This window comes from Fringilla coelebs (assembly GCF_963513975.1).
Source record: "Fringilla coelebs genome assembly, chromosome: 16".
NCBI lineage: Eukaryota > Metazoa > Chordata > Aves > Passeriformes > Fringillidae > Fringilla > Fringilla coelebs.
In genome coordinates, this window is record NC_140042.1 from 6,868,618 (window position 1) to 6,884,513 (window position 15,896).

General features: G+C 40.1%; 2 protein-coding genes across 3 annotated transcripts; one reads left to right on the forward strand and one right to left on the reverse strand.

Annotated features, from left to right (window-relative positions):
- Positions 1–976: 976 nt before the first annotated feature.
- PMS2 (PMS1 homolog 2, mismatch repair system component) lies at positions 977–12,146 on the reverse strand. 2 transcript variants are annotated; one of them, XM_084216378.1, is made up of 15 exons: positions 12,013–12,146; positions 11,662–11,801; positions 10,991–11,077; positions 9,848–9,950; positions 9,005–9,188; positions 8,364–8,531; positions 7,003–7,100; positions 6,611–6,710; positions 6,271–6,355; positions 5,726–5,878; positions 3,822–4,713; positions 3,407–3,574; positions 2,825–2,925; positions 1,738–1,907; positions 977–1,354 (listed from the first exon to the last, which is right to left on the reverse strand). In XM_084216378.1, exons 1-15 carry the CDS (start codon positions 12,030–12,032, stop codon positions 1,211–1,213), a joined length of 2,613 nt encoding a protein of 870 aa, XP_084072504.1. In that variant the 5' UTR covers positions 12,033–12,146; the 3' UTR covers positions 977–1,210. The 2 variants fall into 2 exon arrangements, with proteins under 2 accessions (XP_084072504.1, XP_084072505.1); XM_084216379.1 differs by lacking the exon at positions 3,407–3,574.
- A 148-nt stretch (positions 12,147–12,294) lies between these two features.
- AIMP2 (aminoacyl tRNA synthetase complex interacting multifunctional protein 2) lies at positions 12,295–15,734 on the forward strand. Its single transcript, XM_084216741.1, has 4 exons — positions 12,295–12,460; positions 13,990–14,196; positions 14,520–14,751; positions 15,242–15,734. The coding sequence occupies exons 1-4, from the start codon at positions 12,338–12,340 to the stop codon at positions 15,625–15,627; spliced, it is 948 nt and encodes a 315-aa protein (XP_084072867.1). The 5' UTR covers positions 12,295–12,337; the 3' UTR covers positions 15,628–15,734.
- Positions 15,735–15,896: the final 162 nt, after the last annotated feature.

Here is a 15,896-nt window from a genome sequence, read left to right on the forward strand (position 1 = left end):
AGCCCTGTCTGAGGGGCAGCGGGACCGGGCCGGTGCTGAGCCCTTACCGAGCCCTGTCTGAGGGGCAGCGGGACCGGGCCGGCGCCGAGCCCCTCTGTCCCGCGCAGGCGCAGTGCGGCGGCGCTGCCGTAGCCATAACAACGGCGCCGCCGCGGGCCCGGGCCCGGCCGGGCTGGCTCCCGAACCGGCAGAGCGGGGCTGCAGAACGGCGGCTCCACACGACCACGGACAGTTTGCTGGAGGTTCCTGGACACTGCCGTGCCGGGTACCGTGGGCACGGCTCTGCCACACTGCTCGGAGATGCGGCGCGGACTGGAGGAACAGCAGCAGCATCATGGCCACAGCTCCATCAGCGGCAAATGGAGCGTGAAGGGAACATAATACATTAACACAGATTTCTTGGGTCAAATCTTGGTTCTACAGAACTGGAAGAGCGTAGCTACCTGTTTTAATGGTTTCTGATTAAAAAAGACGATTTTGTATCTGTTTTGATTGTACCGAGATAGAATTTGGACTGACTTGACTGGCAGTGCCTGGTGAGACAGCTTTTTTTTCCCATTCATTATCAGAAAAAGAATCCCTGTTGTGGAAAAACAAGTTTGGAATTTGGAAGGGGACAATGCTAATTAAAAGTAAGGATGCAAGACTTATAATTCTATTCAAGCCTTAAATATGGATAACAGGAAATTAATCATTAAATGCAATATTAAAGCTCTAAGTCATTAGCAAGACCCAGCTTTGGTATAAGGAAAAAATATTTAAACTTGTGTATAACTTTCATTTTCTCTAAAATTATCATATACGTAATGTATAAACATTGAAAATTAATATTTGGTTTATAGCATTACCAGGGACTTGAATTCACATTCCACTTCATTTTCAGAATCAGTGTATTTCTATAAATGAGGTTCATCTACTCCTTATCTTTATATATAAACATATTTATTTTATAAAAGTTTTGATTGCTGCTCAGAGAAATACAACACACAGTAAATTGCAATAAGAGAGAAGTTATTTACATGAATTCCAGGATGTTGATATTGATGACTCAACAGGCATATCAGGAAACCCTGCTGAATGCCTCCAAGTGCTCTTGCTTCCAACTTGAAGACTGCCTAAAATTTTTTTTACTCAAAATAAGAGAATCATGATAAAAGCTTATAATATTGCCAAGAATTAAAATTTAAAATGTTAATAAACAGACACTGACTTATTGTGGTGAAATCAAGTCCAAACTGACTATGTGTCTCATAGTAGGCCTTCCATGGGGGCAGTTCCAGGGATGCTCAATCTCACCCATATGGGTGATCAGTTTTCTCATTTCCTGCACATTCAGTGCAGTTCCAATCATCACCTGCAAGCAAAGGAAAAAAAAATTAATTCTTTCCTTTTTCCATTTGCCAGCTGACACAGACCAGAGCAGTACTTCAGCTATTACAGCAAATTCTGTACAGGGCATTAAAAATAAAAAACACCTTTAATCAGACAATCAGAAGACAAAACACAGCTAACATGGGGTTCATGAGTGCATTAATTTGGAACAAAATAAAAAAACTAGCAGAAATATTTCCCAAGGTACACTAGATAAAAACAGGAGGAACAGAAGGAAGGATATTAGCTGTTGACACTCAGCAGTAAATAAACTTGCCCTGCAATACACAGGCAGATACAGCCACCTGTACTACATCAGGAAATGTATTTATTTATTTGAAGACAAACATCAAGTGCAGTACTTACAGACTTCCTGCAAGCTCGAGAAGCAAACATCTGTCTGACCCTGGAGGGTCTGCACATCACTCCAGGGCAGTCAGTCAACATGAAAATCAGCTCATCTATGTCTTGTGGCCCAAAAGTCCAGTTTTTGCTTGTTGGCAATGATACCAATTTAACTCTTTGGGTTACAGGAGCTGGAAGGTTTGCAATGACAATAAAGAAACAGAGAAGTACAAGAAATTACTTTTTTTCTTGAGAGAAAATCTGTGAAACTATTTTAAAATGCTAATATGATGTGATGTGCATATATACTAATGTTTAAATGTAATCTTTTGATGGATGTAATTAATTAACCAAAGTGGTAACTATGGCAGATGTCCTTTTAACATCAACCAAAAAGTTGTTTGCAAACTTAAAAGCAAGATCTACTTTCTAACAAACCCTTCCATTCCAAAGAACAAGTGGTTCATGAAACTGTTTTGAGTTTATGTGACTACAAAAATCATTCAGGATTTACAATGGTGAGAGACTGATAACAGCATTTTAAACCAAAGAAAACCTTGGGATATTCTGGAATGAAGACTCTGGAAAAAATGTGTAGTGACTTCCCAAATAGCAAAGTGGTACCACACTGCATCTTCATTACCACCACTGTATAAGGGAAACAGTAAGGAATTGCAAGTTACAGAATTTGCTCAGAAGAACAGAGCAAGTCAGTACTAAAGCCATAAGGAAAACCAAAGATTAGTTACTAATGCTTTCTATTTATTTTAAATTACTAGATTCACCACTTGCCCACATTTATCCCTGCAGGTGTACTAATAAAACAGAAGTATTTTAATGTAACATATCAAAAAAATGCACAACCAGTCATCTAACCAAAGAGTAACTCCAGTCTTCAAAAACTTCTGTACAAAGCTGGCAAGATACACAATGTTCTGTTAAATCATGTAGAGAGACCACAGAATCATAAGTCTTAAAAAACAAACACCCCAATAGATAAAGAATCTTATTTCAAATCTTCTGATCACAGCTACAGGAACTTTTGTGTAATAAATTAAGATTAATACTTTGAACTCTTTTACTTCCAGCAATTCTGGTCCAAACTCACCATTTTCATTTATGACAAAATCAAAGCCATTTTTTCTGAATATTTCCAGGTTTTCAATCAATACAGTTTCATTTACTGCTGTTAAATTGAGATTTTGAGGCCTGAAAGAGAGAGAAAAAGATAATGCTGCATAGATACACAGTGCAGAGATATAAAGACAGATTTCAGAAACAACCTAGAAATATTTAATACAGAGCTCTGTAGTAAAATTTTTTACTCTACTCTGTTAAAAAATCTCACTACTGAACAGTTGCTTCCAAGTGTTACGCAGCAGATGAAGTCAGCTGGGCAGCATTCCTTGCTGCAGGAACAGCCTGCAATATCCTGCCAAACTGTGGGTTGCTATGAAAAGTCCACTGGGAAATCTGTTTGACCACTGACTTGCTGCATAGCTACAACTGCATCCATGGAATTTATGTTTCACGTAAGGATTGACTCTTTGAAACACAGAATATAAAAACCACTTTAGTCTCAAGTGTTCTGAATGTGTGAAATGCTACATAAATATAAATCATAGATATCCTTCTGAAACATTGAATTCAACTTAAAACATGTTATTGTTAAAACACTGAAAATACTTACACTATCAGCTTCTGACCTTGGAGAACAGTGTGTTGTTGCAACATCTCAAAGTTGTATTTCTCATCAGTAGCATGTTGGTCAATTATGAAAAGATCAGAATTCAACTTTGCTATTATAAACCCTAAATTGAACTGGCCAATGATTTCCATTTTTGCAAACATTTCTTTACTGTATACAAAAAAATATAAAGAGATTAGAAGTTACAGCCTTATCAGTTATCATGGTCAAGTAGCTGCTCTGACAGTAAAATAACTCATCAAATAGATTTTTTGGTGACATTAAATAAAAAATAGACCCAAACCTAGCAAGTACATGTAAGCCCCTTGCCCACCCTCAAGACAGGTCTTATATTGATGCTTAACTAATTTTATTAACTGAGAAGTAAAATATATTAAATAAATGAATGCAGAAATACCTGATCTCTTTTCTTAATTCATCTTCTGCTACTTTATTGTCCCCAGGACTAATTTTTGCTTTAAATCTTCTGTAATTTTCAGTTTCTGTATTTTTCTGTTGTTGCTGTATTACCTTTTTTACTTTTTCTGCCAAAACCTTCATAGAGAATTCAAGAGGCACAATTTTCTTTTTAACTTCCACCAGTACATCAACAGTAGTGTTCTGTTCTTCAGGATATTTACCTGCCTTGGAATCATCTGCTTCACTTTTAAAATTTCTGCTTTTAAAACGTTTTACTCTTGGGGAACAACTATTTGCTTCTTGAGAAAACTTGTTTTGATCAGTCCAGTCATTCACTTGATCTAGCTTGGGTTCAGTGTCCAAGACCTGAACATCACAGTCCAGTGACTTACTGCATCCAGCAGTTTTAAGACATTCCTTCTGCATCTGTTCTTCTGTGCTACAGAATTCTTCCTCAGAATTAATTGCACTTTCACTATTGATGCAGCTTCCAGCTTCTGGTGTACTACATCCAGCATCTGACTCAGAAATACTACAGAACCCAGAATCTGAAGCATCTTCTAATTTTCTCAAGTGTCTCCTTGGAACTGACACCTTTGAGTCCAACTTAGGACAACTTTCAGCCTTCTTAGTCAAGACGGCCTTTTGACTCTTTACAGTACTCCCAGTGGTATCGAGTAACCTTTGTCTAGGGGAACTGTGCTGCTGTTTTACCTTTTTAGAGCTTTGAAAATTACTTTCTGTTGCTTGATGGAGAGAGAATGACTCCCTTAATCTGGCAAGAGTCATTATTCTTTTGCCTTCACCACTTGGATTTTCAGTCTTAGAGTCAGACAGCACATCTGCCTGAGGCTTTTCTGCCTCTTCAGGAAGTGTCTTCTTCAAGTTACCTAATGAAATCAGAATACAGAGTATTTCAAGATTCTAAGTTAGCTGGAAACATGAATTAAATTATGTGCTTTAGGAAAAGAAATGAAAAGAGGTAGAAAAATAACAAACTGCTCAAAGGAGCCCTGAAGCTTCAGACAATGAATATAGGGCCGAAATGCATTAATATCAAATACAGAAACAGTTACATCTTCAAGGCATTTAATGACACTACTAAGAATGAATTTGTAGTCTGTTTTTAAACTGGAACAGTAATCAGTCCAATCAGCACATTTATTTATATTATCAAAAGAGTTTAATGACAGAGTGCCAATGAAAAGTGAATTGCTCTTACACTTTAATGGTCACTATAAAATCTCATTGGCAGAGTTAAGGAGCTGGCACAATAGGCACTTAAGAGTATATGGGATTTTCTGGTCATTAGAGGACTTCAACCTCATCAACTGCCAGTCCAACAAGGATTTTATTGAAGGTTAATTTAAAATAACAGTGAGAATCAGGCTACAACTGATTCTGTATGTCAGCAAAAAGGAAAATTAGAAGGGGCTCTGTTGAATGAAAGGAAGAGAATGATCCTGACTCAGGAAAGCAATCTTGAAAGACTGCACAGTCACAAAAGAATCATCAATTTCTATAAGTAATATAAGAGAATCAAAGTTTAAAACCCAATAAACTCATACTTAATTTTCATATTTTATTTATGACCCCTTAACCATTTTTTCTCAAAGACATTTTCATAAAAAAACCACAGGTCTCTTTTAGTATCTTGGGAGAAATCTTTTGCAAGCATTATCAATTAATTCTGTGTGAATTTTTTCCTCTCAAATTTGAATGTAAATCCTACTGTGCTGGCATGTGTCATTTCCATAACAATCACTTAACAACTTAGGGTCCTTCTTTATTTTTGGTTTCATTTTCTTTTTAATTTCTTTTTTGGGATTTTAAAAACACTTTTTTCCATCTTTAATTCTCCACCATATATCGTACTCAAAACTTCCATATTTTGTGACCTACCTGCAATGTCCAGAAGTTTCTGATTGACATTCAGTTTATTAACATCACTACCAAACATCTCCATCAGAGAAGTCTTTAGAATTGCTAATAAAAACTTTTCCTCCTGAAGTAAAATTTGCCTTTTGTCAGGAGTTACATTGATGTCAACACACTCTGGAAAAAAAAAAAAGAAAAAAAAACTGCTTTACAAATAAAATGCAATGTTATACAGAATTAGTTCTGGTTTGTTTGCCATTTTGTCTGTAAATCAGATTTAACTGTCTCAACATCTCAGCAAACAAACACATGGTACAAGTTTTCTTGTATTTAAGATGGCCTCTTCCTCATCACTTACGAAGTTATTTTTGATTATGAAAAGGTGGGGGGGAAAAATAGTGGAACCACAGCTAGATTCTATTTCTCCCTCACCAACAGAGCATTAAAAAATCCCCAGAGTGCAGGAAGTCATACAGATGAAAATGATAATATTCTCTAAATACAAGCATCATTGAAGAAAAAACTGTGATAGCCTTTACTGAAGTTACTAAAAATTATTCAGAACGTACCAGAATCTACCCCAATGTTAAGGACAACAAATGGATACTGGTGTTTATTGTGTAAGTGATAAACTTCATTCACAATCTTGACAACCTGCAAAAACGTGAAAAAACAATAAATTTCAAAAACATTATCTTCTATTTTGCACCAGTGTATATTAATGTACTAAAACATGCATTGAATGATTAAGATCTTGTTCACTCAGACACAAATAAGACAGAAACTTGAGATGGAGGAACTTCTACTACCAAGAAACAAACGTACACATGAGCTACTAATCCTGAGGTTTTCAGAGAATATTGAGTTGGTGGGGCTGATGATAGAAAACCATTCCCCCATTCCCCTCACCTTGGCTGGATCGCAGGGCCGTTGGTTGATAAAGAAGAACTGTCTGTCTGTCGTGCTCCTTCCCACACCGTGATCGCAACGGGAAATGAAGCCACTAATGCTGTTGGGTAAATAATGTGAGAGTAAGGGAAAGTGGATGAGAAAAGCATGTTTGGGGGGAATGGATTTTATAAGGGGCTTAAGGAAACACTATTATACAGCAACAGTGAATATGTAAATACACATCTCCTCTCCCAATTCCTTATTGGACAATGGCTACTACAAAACTTCATCCCAATATCTACTATGCTGTTCTTGGCTCTTTTCAATACTATAAATCACACCTTTTTATTTTAAATTTTGGTTTATGGTAAAGTGCCATAGGTAGCAGTGGTTTGTACTTTCCTAATTACCTATAAAGGTTTTGTGGCATGTCAGCAGGGTTGAGTCCATATTCTTCACAAACAGCTTCACTAGGAGGAAGCTGAACAAAAGGAATAAGGCTCTGCAACTGGAAAAAAAATGGGGAAGGAAGTGAAACATCAAACCTATACAGATTTTTCCCTTCTATTTTATTGTCATGTATTAGCCTTAAAATTTATTTGAAAAAATGGTGGGTTTGGCTGACCAGGAACTGACCAAGACAAACACTTAAAATATCCAAACTTACTAGAAGATAGTAGCACTGTTCACTGAGAAACAGAAAAATTCTTCTAAGAAATGCCTGTTTTCATCCTTTGGTATCACAACCTGTGCTTTAGTTATTTCAGACCCTTACATTAAATGTACATAGGCAGAGCAACAAAATTATTGACAGTTTGACATATATATGACCTAAACAAGTTTTGTGCTAAAATAAAGGGAAAAACAGTAATAGAAGTTTCTTTTAAAAGGACAATAAAACTATTAAAAAATGTGTTATTTGAATCACAAGCTCCCTAAGAACAGTTATGTTTACCAGAAACATTTTCCCAGTCACACCACTATTACTTTTCTGCCATTAGAGCAGCTCCTCTCAATTTAAGTATTCAACATTAAAATGCAGGCTATAAGCTAAACATTCTATTCAGATAACACACTATTTTCAACTATGCTAGGTGCCACATGGCAAGTTACATCTTCCCTCTCATCTTTCAGCCACAGCATGAACAGGCTTTGAGATCTCTCTATGGGCACTGCAGAGGGAAAAATTGTTTATCAACAGCCAGCAGTTACCAACCACTCAATATTTCTGATGACTGTAATATACAGTTGTAGGAAGGATGTTTCTGAGCTTTTTTTCATCTCTGCTTTCATCCAGAGGATACCAATTATTTTTATAGCTATTCCTTAGAAAGCATCACAGTCTAAAGCTTTACAAGGGGTGACTGCAATCCCATTTAAAGGTTATCCAGAATAAAACTTAGTTGCATAGGAAGAGCTTGCCAAAGTGGATACACCTCAGTTTTCTGTCTCCAGTTAAGACTTTCAAATCACACCATTTTAAAAGTTTTTTAAAATTGCTTGTTCTTGTGACTCACAGTCCATTTGCTGACACAACAGTTCTTAAAACTGGTTTCAGAGAGATATTAAGCTATAACCCCATCTTGGAAATAATTTCTAAAACATCTCTGAGCAGATCCAGGACTTTCAGTCTGTGGAGGCTGCAGTGTCTCTCCTCTGTTGGCCTCTGGGGTGTGCTGCAGGCCAACACTCCATCCTCTCTCACTTACTAGATATTAAAATTCCCTCTATACAGTTACATCTTCTCTCTTTTCAAAAATAAAAGCAATACCTGTTTTTGTCCAAACACTGCTCCAATGTTCTCTTTTAAACTGGGACTTCCAGCAGTGGATATCACACAGCTTTTTTTACCCTGGCCAATTTGATTAGTGCAGTTAATCCGGACTCCTTTGGAAACAATACAGTAGGCCTGCAACAGCTGGACCATTTTTGCATATTCCTATTAAAGGAAAAAGAAAGTTCAAATTCATATGAAATATCTCTTTTTAAAATAGAAATGTATAAACAAAGCATTCAATATCTGCAGGTAACAAAGGGAGGAGTTTTATCCTTAAAATCCTTACAAACTAAATTTAAAATATATATATATATAAAAAATAGTACTTTAAAAATAAACAGGATATTTACAAGACATATTTAGCCACAACACAGCAGTTTGGTTTTAAAATACAGATAAGTGATCACGATATGGATTCTTTTCAAAATCTGAAAATCTGAGATTGTACCTTTAAATCCAAATATTGCAAAGTAGAAGAGAAAAGCATACAAGAAGACTTCTGTTATTTGATTAAAATGTAAAACAGGCATGAAATAGTCTGTAATCAGTACATTGTACAGAGAAGTGAATTTCATTCAGCAGTGAATAAATTCTGGGGGACAATACTCCTTTGAATTGGGAATTTCTGACCTTACCTTTTTGATGTTTCTTTGGAACTCTTTATGCCGCACTGGTAACGTGTAAAACAACTGCTGGATGCTGACAGTGGTTCCCTGCTGCCGTGGGAAAGGAGTCCTCTGAGTAATTCTGCCATTGTGATCAAACACCAAACGAGTCCCAACCTTTGCTGACTTATGACAGGTGAAAATGGTAACATCACTAGTGGGAGGAAAGAGGCAAAAGAATTATTCACTGAGCACCATATTATCTTATCTATTCCTCATGACAAGCAGCATAGAAACTACAGCAATACTGTGAATTTTATTAAAACAACTCTTCCCCATACACAACTAAGAACCTGCTCTTTTGAGCAGCGTAACATTTCCCTAGCTACACATTCTGAGTTGTATCCCTTTCATCCCTCTCTTATAAAACTCAGTGTTAAAATCTAGTTTTGCTGAACACTACATTCCTCATTCTAATAGATACCAGCATCACTGTGTATAAAGGCTGATTTAAAGTGTATAATTGGTCTGAAAGAAATTTAAGTACAGCCTTAATGAGTTACAACCTAACAACCAGCACTTAAATATTACAGTGCTTTACATCAGAGGATCAAATACACATGTAAATACACAATCCCACCCTGTAAAGATCTGCATACTGTACATAAAATGACCAATTAGGTATTTAGAAACATAGAATAATTTTGGTTGGAAACAACTCAGGATGTCATGCAACCTATCGCTCAAAATTGACCTAACAGTAAGGAACTGGAAGTTTCCAAAGCCCCACTTTGTCAATAACGGTAAACTGAAAGGGTGCAGTGGTTTTGTGTATATAGTAACTTCCTACCACTAATAAATAACATTAATTACCTTAATGCACACAGTGAACTCAAAGCTTCACCTCGAAACCCAAATGTTTCAACATGTATTAGATCAGAAAAATCTTGTATCTTTGATGTGTAATGTTTCAGAGCTGGAAAAAGATATTTCAAATAAATATTTCACTTCAAAGTGCCACTGGTCTATGCAAGTAGATTTTATATGCATATCAAGAAGCAAAACACCTTCTGTATTATTCACTGTATTTTACATGACGATTAAAGACAAAATACTGCTTGCTTTCCCTTTCTCCTATAAACAAGATCTCTCAAATCCTCAGATGCACCTGCTACCTCACAGTTACATCACAGATTTATTCAGCATTATTGCTATAAGCTCTACAAGATGCCTCAGAGCAGGACACAGCACCTGCCTCTGCTGCTGCTGGACCTGTCACAGATTTTGTCCTGCCAGAAACCAGCTGCAGTCTGTGCTGTGCATGGTGCACAGAGGACGAGCACAAGCCCAACCACCACAACAGCTGAGGAGGACTCAATCCACACCACCAGTGCAGCACCAGTCAGCAGGTAACAAACTGACCTAGAAGCAGCACCCCTGAACTTTCACTGTGCTGGAACTGCAGCACATTGAGTTTCTGATCAACCAAAAACATACAGTGAGCAAAGTTAGTGAGTAATAACCTATGGGGAAAAGATTCCTAGGTGTTTAATCGAAAAAGAAATGCCAGTATTTCTACTGCAGTGGCTAGTTAGATTCACCAGACAGTATTGTTTTTTGCTCCCATTTTGTGCAATTCCAAACTAGCAAATGGGAAGTTTGATAGTCAGGGCAATGTCAGTTCCCCTTCAACAAATACAAATTTAGAATTCACTTTCCCAAAGCAGCTCAACTCCTTCAACAACAACCAATGTTTAAACATTAATTAATCCACATGGACTTTTAGAAGATTTTCTCCTCTGTGATTATTTGTATTGCTTGTGCCACTTAAACAAGCAAAGAAACCAAAGACTATTTCTGAGTTACAAGAACTATAACCACAAGAGCACTACAGAAGATCAGTCCAGGGCTGCTCAAGTCCTGCAGGTAACACACACATTATGTAAAAGCCAAGTGTCAATTAAATATGATTAAACTAAATGCCCACATCTAAATTATGAAAAAAATTCAACTTACTCAAGCCTTCAAAGTTTTCCTCTTCCACTCCACCTCCATTATCTGAAACTTCTATCAGTTCTGCCCCATGATCTTTAAGTTTTATATCTACAAAATTGAGTCATAAAGTATTTTAATTCCTTATGTCCACACATGGTGTTTGGTATCAATTTTGCACTTGAAGTCAATTTTTTAAATAACAACTTTCCATGTCAAAACTGAAAAACAGAAAAAAACCAAAAACCTAACACCTGACAGTCGTTAAAAGTTAGGTCAATCTCATGCAAACCAATCTGTAGTTCCAGGTAATTCAGCTTCACTGAACTTGTGTCTGAACAGAAGCTTTCCCAGTTATCCCAGTCATCATCCTGGGAGCCAGCCCTGCCTTTACCCTGTGCTAACCCAAGGCCACCGGCTGGCACAGCCTGATCACCACTGCTGCACAGATCACACACTTGTTTAGTGGACAAAGGAGCCACTAGAAATTAAATAACACAATCTCACATACTGCTAGGAATGCAGCTGGAGTCTGGGAATCAGAATGTTTTATTAACTGAGGTGTTAAATCACTGCAAAGATGCTTGGCCCGAACAGAAAGTATTTGCCCAGATTTGTTAACATGCACTCGGTTTTGAGGAAAAAGACGTGCTTTAGAAGCCTATGAAAAGTTATTCAATTCGAGGAAGAGTTACCGATGTTGGTAGCTCCGGCATCCAGGCTGTTTTCCACCAGCTCTTTCACGGCAGTGCCGAGGTTCAGCACGACCTGCCCCGAGCAGATGCGATGGACAGACCCGCGGTCAATGGGCCGGATGGCGCCGGCGGGCTGCGGGCTGGGGAGAGAGGGACAGCAAACCACGGCGGTGAGAGCGGGCAGAAACCCCGCTCAAGTGAGCCGGGAGGGGAGGCAGGAACCAGGGGAAGCCGGAACCGCGCCAGCAGCAGAGGTACGGCCCGTGCGAGGAGCGCGGCTCCCGTGAGGGGAGCAAAGCGGCCTGGGCAGGGGGTGGGAAGGCGGGGGCCAGGGCCCGTGCACACACTCACCAGGGCGCAGCCGCCTCCATCGGGGCCCTGGGGGGGCGGGACAGGCGGCGCTCTCCTCAGGCTCCCGCCCCGCTCGGTCAGCGGCGGGAGCGCCCGGAGCGCGCCCGCCCCGCACGGCGCTCCCTGGCCCGGCGGCGCCACCCCGCCCACCGCCCTGTGGGGACGCGCTCCGAGACTCAACGCCGGCCAATGGCAGAAGGGCGGGCGGGAGATCCCGTAGACCATTGGGTGTCACGCATGTCAATCAAGCGCCGCTCCGCCAATGGGCGCGGGGCCGGGCGGGCCGGCGGCGGCGGAGCGGGCGCGCGGCGAGCCGGGAGCCGCCATGCCCGCGATGTACAAGGTGCGGCCGCTGCACAGCGCGGCGGTGCTGGCGGAGCACCTGCCCAGCTGCATGTACCCCCTGCCCAACCTGCACCGCGCCCCCGGCACCGCCGCGCCGCCGCAGGTAGGAGCGAGGGGTGGGCGGAAGGACCTGCTTGGGCTGCGGCCCGCGGTGCTCGCCCTGGCGAGGTCAGGCATGCGGCCGCTGGGCAGTATTCCCTCCGGTGAGAGCCCCAGCTCCGGTTAGGGACCGAGAGATGCCTCCGTTGCCGGAGAACTCACGGGGCCGAGTCCCACCGCCTTAGCCCGCAGGAGGGGCCCTGGCTCCGCCTCGCCGTAAGCGGCGCGTCCGAGGGTTAAATAAAATCATCATTTTCAGGAGTTTCACTGTAATGTTTTTAAAGCCTTCCGTAGTTCTCATTTTGACTTTTCTGGGCTCTCGGGTGTGTCCCTGTCGCCGCTGTTATGTTTGAATGGCCATGCTGAGCTCCCTGCCAGCCCCGGCAGAGTGCCCAGCAGGCCTCGCTCCGTCCTGCTGCATCATCGCTCTGCTGGCTCAGCTCGGGTTTCAGCCAGCTACACACCCACTATTTCTAGTCTCAGTTTCTTTTTCCTTAAATAGGACAAAAATGCCAAATACTGTGTTACATATGTCTAGTTAAGCAGCCTCTCTCCAGTGCCAGGAGTGCATGGCATTCTCACAGGTCACTTGTGGCCAATTTTAGCTTGATGCCGTCCTGGATTTGCTGTGCCCTCACCCAGGTTGATGGTGGAGACACTGAGAAGGAGTGACTTTGGAGCAGAACTTAACAGGAATGCTAATGAAATACCTTCCCATTGCAAAGTATGGAATTGTGTACAAATAAATAATGGCCATTTAAGAGGTCTTCCCTGGTCTTGTGTTTGGGAATATTATGTTAAGTGGATATAAAGATTTTACTCGGATACCTTGTTTCCATCTTCATCCATAATAGTTTGGGTTTGTTTAATAATTTGAAAATTTTTCTTTAACGTTATTTTAAGCTTGTAGACTTAAATCCTGCCACAAGAATATATTTTTCATCTTCTTTTAAAAGAGACTGTAAGATAATTTGCTTGTGAAGTAATAAAGATAAAAAGCTGCATTGTTATTAACACGTAATAAAGCCCATGGTCTTTTTTTTCCCACTGTAATTTATATTCTCTGAAACAAAGACTGAATCCACACAATACCATCCATCTAAATTTGCAGAGCTTTTTACTGTTATTAACTACCTGATTTGTCAAAAAGTTTCCTTGTTTGGCTGCTGTACCACAGACTTATCAACTTTGCTCTTCTGGGCTGAAAAGAACCTGACAAACTGTCTTTGATTTTTCAGTCATCATTCAGCACTTCGCTGCCAGCTCTTTGTCTGACTTTGACTGTGTTATAGAGTTTGCTGTAACTAATGGTTTAGAAGAATCTATTAAGCAGGAAGATTTCAGGAATTTATTAAATATGCCATTTCATTACACTCATACAGGCAAGAGACTACTAATAGACATAAGCCCACAATATTCACAATGGCCTAGCTGTTTGAAGGTGTTTAGTCTTCTAAAACTTATGAGTTGTGGACTATTTTGACACTCAGCTGAGTGAATGTTTACATGGCCTTGTTTTTTCCTCTCCTGTAGGAAGAGGTTGACCCATCACTTCAAGCACTTGAATCCCGCCAGGAAGAGATTCTGAAGCGCTTGTATGAACTGAAGAGTGCTGTGGATGGACTCTCCAAGATGATACAAACCCCAGATGCTGACTTTGATGTAACAAATATCATTCAAACTGATGAATTTTCTCCTTTGACAACAAATGGAGCAGATTTAGATCTGATGCTTGGAAAGGTGAGTTTAGTTGAGCAGCTACATTGGTAGGTACTTTCTCAACATTCCATTTTCAGGGCTGGAAGGAGGGCATTAAAACCTGGGACACTCAGAACTCAATACACAACCTACAATTACCATTTAATTACATGTCGAGGAAGGAAGATGTTTAAAGGTTTACGCAAGTTTTAAATGTCCAGGCTTGAATTTATTTACTTGACTATCATTAGAATTTCAGATACACACGTGCATGACTATGTATATTTTGGTGTGAAATGAAAGCAATAGTGATGAGTATGATCTGGAATGTGTCTTACCTGCTGAATGTTTTACTTCCCATTCAGGATTATGGTGCCCTGAAAGATGTTGTCATCAATGCAAATCCTTCTCTACCTCCACTGTCACTGTTAGTGATACACAGGCTGCTTTGTGAACGGTACAAAATATTATCAGCTGTTCACACACATTCATCAGTGAAAAGTGTGCCAGAAAACCTCTTGAAATGCTTTGGAGAGCAGACTAAGAAGCAGCCACGTCATGAGTATCAGTTGGGCTTTACTCTGATTTGGAAAGATGGTAAGAAGGAAATTTGTAGATCAATATTTTACAATAGATGAGAAAACGAAACTTGTGCTATAAACCCTTGCACAGAGATGCCTCATTGTCCCTGTGCTGGCATAGGATGGATATGAAGAGGCAGGAAACATTTTTGTTCTCTTTTCATAGCTGTGAACCATGCTGGGCCAGAAGAAGATTCTTGTTCATAGTTAGTTCTGTTAAAATACATGTGGCATTGACAGGGTTGTTTGTACCCTCAGGTTTTGGGGTTTTTTTTTAATGTTTTTTAGTTTCTACAAATAAGGTAACTGGAAGAGAAATTATGGAGATTTGGCTGAACTTTTCAAAAAGTGATCTGTTTATCCCACAAGACTAAAAACTCTTCATCAGGCTAATGATATTAACAGTGGTGCTGCATCACAAATGTTCATCATGGCATTACCATTCTAGTTAATTTCTTTACTATGTTGGATTCACTTTTTTTTTTCTTTTCTTCTGTTAATTTCAGTTCCCAAACCCCAGATGAAGTTTAGCATTCAAACCATGTGCCCCATAGAAGGAGAGGGGAACATCGCTCGATTTCTCTTTTCCCTGTTTGGGCAAAAGTACAATGCAGTTACCTCAACTCTGATCGACAGCTGGGTGGACACAGCCATCTTCCAGCTGAAAGAAGGCAGCAGCAAGGAGAGAGGAGCAGTGCTGCGCTCCATGAATGCTGCCCTGGGCAAGAGCTCGTGGCTGGTGGGCAATGAACTGACGCTGGCCGATGTGGTGGCGTGGAGTGCGCTGCAGCAGACGGGCACTGCCAACAGCGCCCCGGCCAACGTGCAGAAGTGGATCAAGTCCTGTGAGAATCTGGCACCTTTCAGCTCTGTGATGAAGCTACTCAAGTGAGCCCCTACCCTTCACAGTGATGTTGTTTTAATCTCACTCCACCTCATGTCTGCTGTAATGTTTGAGTCCTTTCTGAGATGTATTTTAGGTATTACAGTTGGACAGAATCCTAAAATAATAAAAGCATTACAGCTGCCTTTTGGGTGTGACCTTCCTTTTTTGTAACTCTTGTGTAACAAGTTTGTTCAATGGCTACGGTATGTAAATTAATCCTACCTAAATACAGACTGTACTCTTAGTTTTTCCACTGCAACACGATTCTTTTCTCA

Excerpts from the sequence above, each read along its gene's own strand:
- PMS2 (XM_084216378.1), bottom strand. The coding sequence starts at position 12,032 with ATGGAGGCGGCTGCGCCCTG. Across the intron at positions 9,951-10,990 it reads GGAAAACTTTGAAGGCTTGA|CTCTGAAACATTACACATCA; the intron begins GTAAGTTGAATT and ends ATCTTTTTCCAG. Across the intron at positions 1,908-2,824 it reads TTTTGTCATAAATGAAAATG|CTCCTGTAACCCAAAGAGTT; the intron begins GTGAGTTTGGAC and ends CAAACCTTCCAG.
- AIMP2 (XM_084216741.1), top strand. The coding sequence starts at position 12,338 with ATGCCCGCGATGTACAAGGTGCGGCCGCTGCACAGCGCGGCGGTGCTG. Across the intron at positions 14,197-14,519 it reads TAGATCTGATGCTTGGAAAG|GATTATGGTGCCCTGAAAGA; the intron begins GTGAGTTTAGTT and ends CTTCCCATTCAG. Across the intron at positions 14,752-15,241 it reads TACTCTGATTTGGAAAGATG|TTCCCAAACCCCAGATGAAG; the intron begins GTAAGAAGGAAA and ends TGTTAATTTCAG.